Source organism: Ammospiza nelsoni, chromosome 4, assembly GCF_027579445.1.
Source record: "Ammospiza nelsoni isolate bAmmNel1 chromosome 4, bAmmNel1.pri, whole genome shotgun sequence".
Taxonomy (NCBI): Eukaryota; Metazoa; Chordata; class Aves; order Passeriformes; family Passerellidae; genus Ammospiza; species Ammospiza nelsoni.
In genome coordinates, this window is record NC_080636.1 from 17,151,465 (window position 1) to 17,165,275 (window position 13,811).

Below are 13,811 nucleotides of genomic sequence, written 5' to 3' on the forward strand. Positions count from 1 at the left end.
TGTAAATTTTCTTTTTGAATTTGCCTGATAAGCTGAGCATACTCTTGGGGATGCAATACATCTGAATGGATCTATTCCATATTTCATGCAGAGAAAAACAAAGGAGCAGCTATATGAATTTCAGTCATTACAAAACACCACACTTACGATGCTGGCTTTTTACAACAGATGAAGCCAAATGTGCCTATCAGTAACAATGTTCTCCTGATTTGTCTTTAGGCAGAGGGCAAATGTCATCAATTTCTTCTGTCATTTAGTTTCACACATGGACTTCTGCCTGTGAAAATTGGAAGACAGCCTATGCCTTCTACTGGAAGGAGTCTGATAGTCTTGCAATTGCTGGCAGAGTACACACCAAGTACATTCTCCCTTATTTCTAGTCAGAAGCTCTCTACACAGGGCCATGGAAGAAAGCAGCACCATTGCAATGCAGACACTTTCCTGCTGTACCAGACAATTCCCTCCCAGTGCCACGCTCCAGTTAATGCCTAATGAGTCGTGCCCTTCCCATGGTTATCAGAGGTGTCACCTGCTCTTAAAAGCTGATTCACTCAGAGTGGTTTGACCCTTGGACATGTACACACAGAAGGTCCCAGTAATACTTGACTCTATAACACAGAAAATGTTGAAGTCATCAGCTGTGAGATTATCAAAAATTACTGCCCTGTGGTGATTTTTCATGACTCCTCCACGTGCTCTGAAGAAGGATTTGGCTGAAGAAGCTTTTTATTTGCAATGCAGCGATGCTTGGCATCATCAGTGTTGACAGCTGTCCCAGGGTCCCTTCAGCACTGCGTGGAATTCCAAGACCTGTACCTGTGTAACATTAACTCTAGAAAACAGCCCCAGCAAAGGATTTGTAACATTTGTCATTACTTTAAGTCCTTCAGGCAAAATGAAAACTAAGCATTAGATTGCCTGCAAGTTGCTTGTGCTTTTAATGTTTAGGAGAAAAAGAACCATTGTGTCAGGAAGATATAAAAGCTCAGTTTATAAGGCTGCAGTGGTACTTTCCAGTCCCATTCTCTGAGATATCAGCACACAGGAGACAAAGTACAAATTCACAGACTCCTTTGGGCAAATCTTTCTAGCTTTTATAACATTTAAGAATCTTTGTCTATTTTTCTTGCTACTGCAGTATATAATTACCTCTATGGTAAAGTAATTTTGGGTTATTCAATAAGAACAATATGATGAAACACTCTGTTTAATATTTTTATTTTAATTTGACATTTGTGCAAATTCAGAAGTTGAACATAGCTAAAGAAGACTATTATCTGGCTATATATATCCAGATATTTGAAAGGTTAGCTATAGGATTCCTTTATTGTAAAAAGGTAATTTCCTTCAACCTGGGATAACAACATATATTACAACTATTTATCCAAGCTAAAACTGACAAATACAGTGTTTCCAAAGCCCACTGGCCATCCAGACAAATATAGATATCATTACTGCCACCTATTGCTACAAGGAAGGAATTGATGTTTTCATATTTGTATATTTCCACATGGGGATAAAATTGGAAAATAACAAGCTTGTTCGAGTTCAGGCATTTGTAAGTGAACGTGTTTTGATATCTTCTTTGACAGTTTTATTTTCAGAGATATATAAAATTGGCTAGAACAAGTGTTAAGTAAATCCAGCATTGTCATGGACACCTGGTAAAAAATAGTACTAAACTAGAAAGGAACCACACAACTCAGCACCACAGTAACTTGTTTCTATATAATTGCACTACAATCCCAAGCCTTGAGCCAGGTGTTCAGACATTCTTTAAATGCACTTGGGGAGAGGTAGGGCCTCCAGTCATGGGTGAGAGCTTTTTCACTTGTGAAAATTACTACAGCAGTTATGTTTCATACAGGCTAGACAATGGTCTTGCACACAGGTTGTCCCACAGAAGGAAAAGGCTCCAAAATGTGATAATGGACTGGATGGTGGGAGTTTGATTATAAATATGTAAATGCTTGCTACCAGACAAGTAGTTGGAAGTAGTTATGGATTTTTTTTTTATTTCTGCATTAAAGACCAGGAAGGGAAATTGCAGAGAAAAACAGAATACTCTAATACCTCATCTTCTCAGCTTATTTTCGGTTTTACTGAATTGTTTAAATTTCAAAATTACAGTGATGCACAGGGTCATATACTGTCACAACATTCATTTGAGCAGGAACAGAAGACTCTGAAGATCTTTTTATGAAAGGACCGTAAGTGGCAGCAATTACCGCTGAAATCTAAGTGAGTGGTTTGTGAACAGGCAATCAGAGGCCTGGAGCTGTCAAAGTCTTTCATTCCCATTCATCTAATTGTAAATAACAGTAAAGAATTCAGAGATTCTTACTATGATCTTTTTTTAAAACCATTGAGCAGTTCTGGAAACTAGGAACAATGTTGGTCAGGACAGAAAAATAAAAAGATAAATGAGTGATGAGGTGTTGACAAAGGGAATAAAAGATTCATCTCATTTCATTAAGGCTTTTTCTTGAGCAAGTCCTCCTGGTAGGTGCCCTGCACAGTTCAGCTCTGGAAGATACCTCAGTTCTGGGCTACCCTCACTGAAGCAAAACATGTTAGGAAAAATTAATCTCTGGGTGTACAGTAGCTACTATATATTGAATTTTCCTTTCTCCAAAGTGTCAATAAATTCAGCTACAGAAAACCTCAATATCTATGCAGTCACTTCTTTTATGAGCTGTATGCCTTGGATATTGGTATTATTTGTGAGTGTAATAAAAAAATAGGAAGGAAATAAGGTGCCTCTCTGTGAAAATCAGAATTTGTTTACATTTCTTTCCATAACTAGGAGAAAACCCTTTATCACACATTATATGGTTCACTTCATGCTCTGATCGAGATGTCTCATGTGAACTCAAATAATCCATAGCTGAAGCTTATATTTCCCAACTCATTGCCCTTTTTATGGCTGTTGAGAACTGCTATGCACCTAGTATTAATCTTAATGCCTATTTCTATTTAAGGAAAAAAATGTTATCATCGGACACAAACTGCATGATAAAGAGAAAACCTTTAACTCAATACTTTAAGGTTTATCCTACACAACAGTTCAGTTGTTAGCACTAAAGAGAAAAATGTACTAGAAAATCTTGTATAGAGTGGAAACAATGTTGGCTGAAGCCAGTGTAATCCTTCCACTGACCTCAAGGGCCTTTGTCTGAATCCTTACCCTTTGTTTGAATCCTAATCCTTCTTTTGCATCCTTATGAGAATGCAAAATCCATCTAATTTGATTTCTCTGTGATGTGTTGAAGCTATCTTTGAGAAAATAAACCCTTAGTGTTCTGCAAGGACATGGGTTGCCTTCACTGCCAGCCAATGAATTTTCAGTGATTCACACGTGAATTTTGGGTCACTACACCCAGACTGAGACAAACATGTCTTGTGACCCATGGAGTTTGGCTGTCCATGGGCTCGAGGCATCACCATTGCCCTGGAGGAGGAGGTAGACGTGTCTGCATTTGGTGTAGAAGTGCTTTCCTCAATCAATTAGATTAATCTTAGCTGAAATATCTCTAGCTGGTAGTTCTGTTATTCACATCAGAAGAATTTTATGAAATTATGTCTTGTAGTAATCAACTTGAGTTTAATTCTCTATTGTAAAAATAAAACAATGTTTGTTTATCTTACCTTGGTTTTATGGAATATGAATCACATTCATGTTCCAAAAGCAAATAGAGAAGTTTTTTTGACCATGTAGATACTATTATTTGTCTCATCGCACCTTACAGGTCTCTGCTGCTGACTAAGAAATCAAACCTATTTGTTCTTTATTCACAAGGAATTTTTTTGTTTAGCCTTAGATCTTTTCTTTTTTGTCTGTTTTCTTACAGATCCTAAGAAATTGTATAACCAGAAGGACTGATGTTATTTAAAATTACTGCATAGTACCTTTTAAAAATAATTTTCTGTAACCTACCCAAAGTTAGTTGTTTTCAATGTGAGGTGGTAGCCACTGAACCAGCCGTCAATGTTTTCTTGAGAAAAATGGGCAAATAATGGTTGAATTCACCAGAGGTACTCCTTTCTTTTGTAGATGGATATTTCAAGTCCAGTCAGTAAAAACAGAGACAAAAAGTTATGAAGCCCTGACTGATCACATCACATGAAACTTTTTTTGAGATTGTATTGAATTTCAAGCTTTAGAGCAAGTGGCATCATCCCATGTTTTTCAGTCTTTTTATTATAATTATTTAATCTAATAAGGAACACGAAAGTGTGACCTCTGGAAGGTTATTTATGGTCATTAATTCAAATGAGCAATTCAGATTCTTCTTTTGATGTATATATATATATATATATATATATATATATATATATATATATATATATATATAATTCCCGTCATTTTATCTGACACTAACAATGCAGTCATCTAGATTTAGTCATTCCTACTGAGATTTCTCAGAATCGTCTTTAGGTGATATAATCCTCATTCTTTTACCACTTACATAGATAATAAATACTGTGTTACACCTCTCCAGTGATGAACTGCCGGGCATTTCAATTTTAACCTCATTTCAGGATGAAGATAGGCTATTTATTCCTACCATTTTCTTCATGAGCATTCAAGCCCCATGATAGAATTTAAGAGGTGAAAGCTCTCACTAGCTGCCAGCTGTTATGGACTATATCAAAGACTCACTAAATTCCCCATATGCAGTTTTCTCACCGCTTTCTTCAATTTTTCATGAACTTCCTAGTAGTCAAAAGGAGGAGAAGTAAGACAGTCTTTGAACTTGGATACATTATTTTTCATAGACTCAGACTAATTCAGAGTGGAAGAGACCTCCAGACACCTCTGGCATAATGATTTTCCCAAAGCAGGGTCAGCCTTCAGATCAGAACAGGTTATTTGGGATTTATCCAGTCAGGTCTTGAAAACCAACAAGGATGAAGTCTGCATGACTTCTCCACCTCTTGACTTAGAAACCCACTTCTACTTCATAACATCAAAAGGAAACTGATGGAAAAGGTAATTAAGACTGCAGATTCTTGAACCCAAGTCCTTTATAACCGTTGTGAGCCTTTCCAGGGAGGATATTCTGACTAGCAGATTCAGTGAACATGAATTGAGCCATGTGCATGGTTTTACTCCATGCAGAGAGAAAATCATCAAGCACATGGGATGCACACAGAGTCTAGATGTTATAAAAGATACAAGTAGATTATTAATCATTCTTTCCTACTTGGAAATTATATGCAGCATCTTCTAACTCAACTTCCATCCTTCAGGCAGTTTTATTTTGCTATTTGTAGCTAAGGCAATTGAAGAAATCTAGAAACGCTTTCATGGGCAATATCAAGAAATGGCAATTAAATGGTGGGATTTTTATCTTTTTTTCTATATTGTTCGCACCTTTGAGTTTCTTGAGCCAGTTTTGATGTTACTTATGCCTTGTCCTGTCACTGAGCAAAACACTTTGAAGGTTTCTCCACTCTCATTTCTATGTGGCTCTGATATTTCTCCATACAAAAGGAGTTGGAGTAGTAGTGATACAGACAGACAAAGTTGTATTTTTGAGATCAGTGTCAAGGATGCTTCCATAGCTCTGCTGGTCATTGTTTGATGAATGGTGAGAGAGAAGCCCAGGGCATGTCTGAATCCAAGCTATGGTGAATGTGATCCTTGCAAAAGTCCTTCAATTTCTCCTATGAGCTGGTTCAAAGTACTTGGATTATGAAATGAGTGTTTCAATTAATTCTCTTAACTAGGGATATGTGTAACAGGGAAATCCTAAAGTGAAGGTGCTGCATTTCGCATCCTGCTGTTTAAACATCTTGCTAATGGGAATTTTTTTCAGGAAAATTGATGTGTAATCAAACCAAAATTTCACTTACACAGTATGTTTGAATTTAAACTGCTTAACTAAAGAGGATTTATCTTTTAAATTCACTAAAACAGTGGTTTAGTGAATTTAATTAGAGTATTTATCTAGAGAAATTAAATATAACAGAGTCCAGAAGACCTCAGTCCTGAATACATCCAGTAACTTGTGATGCACCTGGCCTGCCAAGTCTTTCCCTGGACCCCACTGAACCTTCTGTGCCCTGCTCCCAGCTCGCAGTGCTCAGTGCAAGGGCAGAGCAGTGCCCCTGCTCCTCTGCACTCTTTAGAGCTCTCAACAAGCTGCCTCTGGAGAGCAGAGCTTTTGGTGCTCGCTGCAAACTGGGGCCAATCATGCAGCAGGGAGCTGCTGGAAGGCACACTTTGTGTGCAGGGTGACACCCTGTGTGTGCATGGTGACACTGTGTGCATAGTGACACTGTGTGTGCATGGTGACACTCTGTGTGCATGGTGACCCTGTGTGCATGGTAGCACTCTGTGTGCATGGTGGCACTCTGTGTGCATGGTGACACTGTGTGTGCACCGTGACACTGTGTGTGCAGGGTGACACTGTGTACATGGTGACACTCTGTGTGCGCAGTGACACTCTGTGTGCACAGTGACACTCTGTGTGTGCACCGTGACACTGTGTACATGGTGACACTCTGTGTGCACGGTGACACTCACTCTGTGTGCGCAGTGACACTCCGTGTGTGCATGGTGACACTCTGTGTGCACAGTGACCCTGTGCTTGTCCTCACCCGCCTCGTGAATCGGCGCACCTCACGCATCTCCCAGCGTGACCCCAGAGCAGCAGTGTCTGACTTAATAAACTTGTTTACCTTCTGGCTTAAAATAGCCCAGGACTTTCACTCGCTGTTAGACCAGTTTAAAATACCCTGTTTGAGGTCTGAGGCAGGGCTGTGAGTCCAGCAGGTTGCCTCAGGGAGTGAGGGGTTGTGCTGCTGTGTGCAAGGCCATACGCCCTGTGGTGCCTGCCCCCAGTTACAGCCTGCCCCTGAGCAAAATGAGCAAAGCCAACAGTGAGGAACATCCCTCAGGTGGGAAAGGCTTTGTGGTTTGTGCACATCTGTATCAAGTATCAGCCTCTGCCTGAATTAGTCATGGAAGGGTAAGCACGGATCTAATTTTACCACTGAACTTTCTGAACATTACGGACACCAACTGAATGAAGAATATATTTGATGATACATACAGTTGTCAAGTGGATTTGTCAATGTCTTTTCTGATGGCTATAAAAATGTATAGACTGTTTAATGATGAAATACCATAGCAGATATTCATATTGTTTGAACTGATCTTCTTTAAAAAAAATGACAAAAAAGGCACTGTCCTGTAATGAGCAATCTTTGGGTGCTGTATTGTCATACACATGGCAGTAGCTCATAAAGATGAATTTATCCTTTTGATCAGTTTTGTTCTTGGTGGACTGGACTTGATGATCTTATAGGTCTCTTCCAGTCTTGAACTTCTGTGATTCTGTGATTCTGTGAAATGCTAATCACTGTACAATTCTAATTCTTCATTTTCTTAAACTGGGGAAAAGAGTTTGAAGTGCTGTTGAATGTATCACTGATTTCAGGAAGCCACAAGAAGACCCAAATGTACATGTGTATGACTCCAATCTTTTTACCCACATGAGAAGTGCAGAGTCAGTTTGTGCTTGCTAAAATTTGGGAAGGCAAAGTTTAAAATATTCAATTCAGCTGTCAAAACTATTACTTACTTACTTACTTACTTACTTCCATGGAAAGTTATTGCTGTATTTTCAAGTCATGAATCAACCACAAAGACTATTCAACAGGAAATCACAATTCCAGCTCTTATCACAAAACTGTTATCAGAAACCAAAGACAAAATTGCCACTGGAAAATATAGAAAGCATCTGAGCAGTAACTCCTTCAAAAACCCTCTCATCACTTGAGAGATTAGATAAAACATTACATCTAGAATTGCATAGGACCTCCTATGCTAATTTAACCAAATTCAACAAAATACAAAATTCCAATTTTAAACAAAACACAGACATGTTTCATAATATAAACAAATATATTTATCCCTACAGTTTTTCTCACAACTTCACCCATATGAAATCAGGGAAGGAAAGATTATAGTCTTGCAAATGATATGCCAAGTGATTACAGGGGAAAGGAAAGAGAACTCAGAGTCTGGAAGATTTTGGGTGAAATAGGCTCTAGGACTGATGTTCTTTTTATTACACAAATAGCCAGAACTGCTGCTGAATCAGACAATTATATGTAGCCAGTATTTCACACTGAAATATTGGTATAACTTTAAATTTCCATGCCAGATAGTTCTTCATAATGAGATCCTGTTCTTACACAGACTTATATATGCATATATATATGCATTCTACATTATTTACAAATATGCAGAGAATATTCAAACTAATTTCTTATTCATACCGTTTCCTCAGCTTCCACTACACAAATTATAAAAATAATTTTACAATACTTCATGATTTCATATGAATCTCAGCAAGGGCTAGAAAGCATGGAATCCAGAATGCTAAGGAAACTGTAGGTTTCCTTCTTCTGTCAATAAAGATGTGAAACTTAGATGATGTCTGAGTTCATATCATGCAATCAATAAATATATTGTAATTGCTTTTGCTATCTTATTCCTGTGTAATGTTGATTTTAGAAGTCCTTCTACTTTATATTTAGAAAAAAAAAATATGGTGCAACACATTTTCCTTTTGTGACACTTCACTTTTTTGATTATTTCATTTATGGGCACATTGGGGAAAAAACTTTCCTAAGAAATGTTTAAATTGGAATAATCAAGCCATCTCTTATCTAAAAGAGATTACAGAGGTGGGAGTGTTTGCAGTCCATTTGCAGACATTCAACAGCTTATTTTGCCAATTTACGGTTCCTTGCCTTTTGAGGTTAAGTGGAAAGTTCAGCCCAAGGGCCAAAAATGTTGCTCAAGTTGCTCAGCTGTTGCTGTGCCACTCTGGCAATGCTTCACTGAGAACAAAGGGTTTCAAACCTGCATGAAGTGCTGGCTGCCAGTGACGAGGCAGTGCCACCCAGCACTGTCCCATCGGGCTCACCCCAAGTGCCAGTGACGAGGCAGTGCCACCCAGCACTGTCCCATCAGGCTCACCCCAAGTGCCAGTGACGAGGCAGTGCCACCCAGCACTGTCCCATCGGGCTCACCCCAAGTGCCAGTGACGAGGCAGTGCCACCCAGCACTGTCCATCAGGCTCACCCCAAGTGCCAGTGACGAGGCAGTGCCACCCAGCACTGTCCCATCAGGCTCACCCCAAGTGCCAGTGACGAGGCAGTGCCACCCAGCACTGTCCCATCAGGCTCACCCAGCCCCAGCTGAGCCTCACCAGGGCCATTCTGGCCAACAAAGCCAAGACATGAATTTTCCCTGAGCAGCTCCACACCAGTGGCAGTAATTCTGGGCCAAGGAAAGAGAAAGGGAATGCCTGAAAGTGGTGGGGAAAAGTTGTTTCCATCCCTCCTCACAGCAGCATGAATTTGGGTGAACAGAAAATAATCGTGAAAGTGCAACTCTCTAGGGCATATTGTTCTCTTGTGCCAAGAATGGCAGAGTTGAGCTGATGCTTTAGCCTGTCATAATCTCCACTTTCCCTTATCCCTGCTCCTTTCCCCAGCATGGTATTTGGTCACAGACAGCCAAGTGGGGATCTGGGAGTGACAGCAGGGCTGCTGGACATACTCAATTAGCACAAGACAGATCACAGGGCTCTGCTGTGTGTGAGTGAGGATGCATGGCAGATTAGCAGGGTCTGGCAGACGGGGTAAACCACCTATGCTTCCAATTAAATTATTTCTGTCAAATGTGGAGTCCCTGAAGCAATCGGGCACCTTCTAGATGCAAGTCTGCCTTCTCATTTTACTGCTGCTATAAAGAACAAAGCACACAGTCTTAAAAACCAGACCCATGTCAATGCTAAACATATGAAAACAAAACTACAATAAATGGAAACCCAGAGAGACTCTTTAGTATGCATGTTTTCTCAGGGAAGCAAAAATATGTAGATAAAAATCATTTGCCTTTATGTATTATATGGTTTTCATTGGGTTTGTAATGATTTAAGTGATTTAGTCCTCACACCCAAATGGGGAAAACTTTAAAATTGCAGATTTTCTTTGGGTACAAAATGTAATGTTTTCCTTTCCTTATTTTCCAGGGACATCAAACCTGACAATATACTGCTGGATGAACATGGTAAGTGAGTATTGCTTTCCCTCAAAATCTCTAATTCCTGAGATCTCAGTGGCATGCTCATGACACACTTCGTAAATCAACCTCCAATGTTGAATTCCTACCTAAATCTGGGCTTTCTCAAAAAACTCCCCCAGACCACCTTGTAGATTTTGTAGTTTTCCCTCCCATTGCCAAAGAAACATGCAGATCAGAAATTTTCAAGGTCTGAATTCAAAGGAATTCAATACGAATTGAGATAAGCAGGGACATTTAGTAAAAAGAAATTTGTATTTTATTAACAGGATTATGTGGATCATCATAACCCCTTTTAAGGTGCTTGCCAATAGAACAGTACCAAGTACTTTATCTTCTCTTTTAGAACTTCTGAAGGGCTAAGAAATTCTACATAGCAAATTATTTCTCATGTGGATTTCTAAAATTATCTTTCTAGAATCTAGATAGGGATTTTGGAAATTTGACTGCAAAGTTTCTCTCCACACATATAGCTCTGGCTTAAATAGCATGAAAAGGAATAGACAAGAATAAATAGCTTTGAACTTTTACTACTAATTCCAGGTTCGTAAAAATAAAAGATATGGTATGAAAGAAAAGCAGCTGATTCTTTTAAACTTAAATTTTAAACATATACTCTCTCCAAGAAGTATTTAGTTAAAATGTCATATATCTTCTTGCAACAGTTTATAGGGAAAACATGAGAAATGTAGGTAAAGAGGGCACTGATCTTGTATCAGTTAGAACAGAAATACATAGAGGAAAAAGCCTAGCTAGAAAAAGGAGATGTGTGCTTGCTACTGTGGGAAAGTTTACTTCCAAAACTGATTAAAAGCAGAAAACCTCTGAGAAAATATAATATTGAAATTATGCCAATGATGGCATTATGTTTCAAAATCTGTTGTAGAGCTGCTGGGTACACAAGTAAAAGTTGATTAAAGTAACATTCAGCATAGATGATGTTTGTTCCTGGGAACACAAAAGCTAATAAAGCTAAGTGATACTGGAGTTTTAAACCATCTAGAACTTCAGCAATTTAATGCTTCAGACCCATAAGTGCTAATGTTCCCAAGACTCTGGTATCAGCAAACAAGCATGAAATAGAAATATCTTGCCTTTAAGTCCTGGTAAATTAAAGATGTCAACAGCAAAACAAAATGAGTATGAGTATGTTAAATCTCTGATTGACAGCCTTGGAAGCACAGTCACCTTTATCTCTCCCTGCCCCTCATCAAGGTCAATTAGTGCACCAAACCAGCCTCTTGTGGCTAAAAAACAAACTCTCTTGTGAGAGCTTTCCTATGGGAACTCAGGCATCACAAAGAAGAACCTACACCAGAGTGAGCACTTGATGCAAAATGAAGGGGATTTTTTGTGATTACAAACTATTCAGCAACAAAGTTATCCGCAGGCAGCTTGGAAATTTTGGGGGGGATGGCCTCTCTTCTGCAGAGCAGCAGAGTGCTGCTCCCTCATTGCACACCTGCAGACAAGGGGTGAAAGAACAGACCTCTCCAGACAAGCGCACCAGTCTTGGTCAGCAGAATTTATCAATTCATGGGTTCAAACAGGTTCAAAGAGCTCTCACACATTTGGGGAAGGAATTCCCTTAAGCCTGTAAAGGGTCTATACACTTCAACTCACTAATGTGGACAGTGTCTGTTCCATGCTAATTACCTCGGGCTTACCTTACAGAAGTGAAGCTCTTCTGCAAGAAGAAAGCTATTCTTGAAGTCTTTAACAGCTCTGATTAAGCTGCAACGTAGCAATGTCATTTTAACAAAATCATCAGATTTCACTCAATGGAAAAATATGCTGAATTTATGCACCACAAATATATTTGGCTGCAGAGTAAGCGTAACAAATTCACCTAACATGAGCCTAACCAGGTGTACAGGAAGGAACTTTATTTTAGCCTGTGGCCTCTAAGATGGCAACAGTTTCCTATGTGCTTGACTTTACCCCTAGGCCTTTCTTACAGTTCATTAAACAAATTATGCTTACACAAAGTATCAAGTAATTGGATATGCACAACATTTCTGACTGAGACTTTGTCTCAGTGACTCAGATTTCTTTGGCCTCACTGAAGAAACCTATTCTGGCTGAAGTAAAAATTTAGGGTTACACCATTCACATTACTTTACATCTCCAAGCAGTCAAATTGACTAACTTTCATAGCATATACCAAGAATACATATTATAGATATTTGTGCTCAGTAAAACTAGGTTCACTGCAATTTATCTGTAGGGCTTAGGGGACATACCTCAGGAGTACACAAGTAATGAAAACAAAAGATTTTTCTTAAAAGTAATCAATCTAATTTACAAATTAAAAAGAAAAAAAAATAAAAACCCATCACACAAAAACATATACAACCTATTCAAAATCATTCTGGCAGATGAATCCTGAATTTTTCCCTATCCTTTTCATCAAAGCCAAATCTCAGCACTGCTGATCACATGTTCTGATGCATCAGTGGAAATAAATGTTTGATGATCCTGAAAAGCAAAATGGTATGTGAGAATGGGATAACCAGCCATTAAAAGTGGTGTTCAGCCCCTGTGAGGGGATGATTGCATGGTCTCCTGGAGAGAATTCACATCCAATCTCTGAGAGAGAAAGTAGGGATGGTTTAAGGGTTCATTCTCTGAACCAGAATCAGACCCTCTAAGGAAATTAATTCAATCAATAAAGCTCCTTTTTAATGTTTTTTTCTCAGCTTTACCAGAAAGCTCTTCCTCTTATGACTAACACTAATCTCTAATATTAGTAGTAATTCTCTGTTCTGCTAACATATATCTAAAATAGAATTATTCCAGTGACAGCTGAAGGGACTGGCTCGTGTTTCATGGGAGCTATTACAACTGTATTGTACAGAAAAAAGCATTTTAGAATTCTCTGAGTGATAGAATTCTGGTTCCTCTTCTATTCCTTTCATTTTAATGCTTTAGAACAATATAACTGAAGTGACAGCACTTAGATCTGGAATCTAAGTTTGGTCCATGTTGTATTTTTGTCTAAATATCAAAGAAATTAAAAATATCTTTAAAAGTTTGCATGATATATTAACTATGATGTCAAAGAGACATAGAATTTCTTAAATGCAGTAAAACAAGCAGTGGTAAACAGAGTAATAAACTGACTTTTTCAAGAGATGATAACATTATTCCTACAGCTCTTTGGTAGCACCGTTGAAATTAACATTGCTGGTGGTTCTGCAGAAATTACAGGCTCTACTTTTGCATCCAGGCTTAGCCTTTTGCTAAGTGACCACACCATCAATACAATCTGTTTACAAAGAGCCTGTAAGGGTTTGAACACCTCTCAGGCAGGCTTTCCCCAACATGGTTTCGTTCAGCAAAATCCATGCTTGGTTTACTGAGCAAGGACTCCCTGCTAGGTCAGATCCAAGACCTTGGCCAGCATTTTGTTGCAACTGGTGACAAGAGGAAACATTTCTGGAACATGATTTTTGCCACTTTGCCATCAGTGTTGCCTATCACCCACAATTTTTTTGTGGTAGAATTTTAGAGCATCTTTGCATATTCCATTTAGAATGTGAAGAAAGTCTTGTTACTGAGTTAGCTGCCTTCTTGAAGCTGCAGCTGATATTGGCCTTTACAATCCCCTGGAGCAACAAATTGTAGAAGTTTACCATCCTTTAAGAAAGAAAATGTTTTCTTTAATATGTTTTAAAAGATTCTTAAAAAAAAACCAAAACAA

General features: G+C 38.7%; 1 protein-coding gene across 1 annotated transcript in view; it reads left to right on the forward strand.

The window, feature by feature from the left end:
• The window catches only part of STK32B (serine/threonine kinase 32B), a 157,485-nt gene that overhangs the window by 96,912 nt on the left and 46,762 nt on the right, over positions 1 to 13,811 (forward strand). Inside the window, exon 5 of the mRNA XM_059470995.1 lies at positions 10,059 to 10,096. Within this exon, the coding sequence (XP_059326978.1) occupies positions 10,059 to 10,096 (38 nt within the window). The remainder of the gene's footprint in view (positions 1 to 10,058; positions 10,097 to 13,811) is intronic.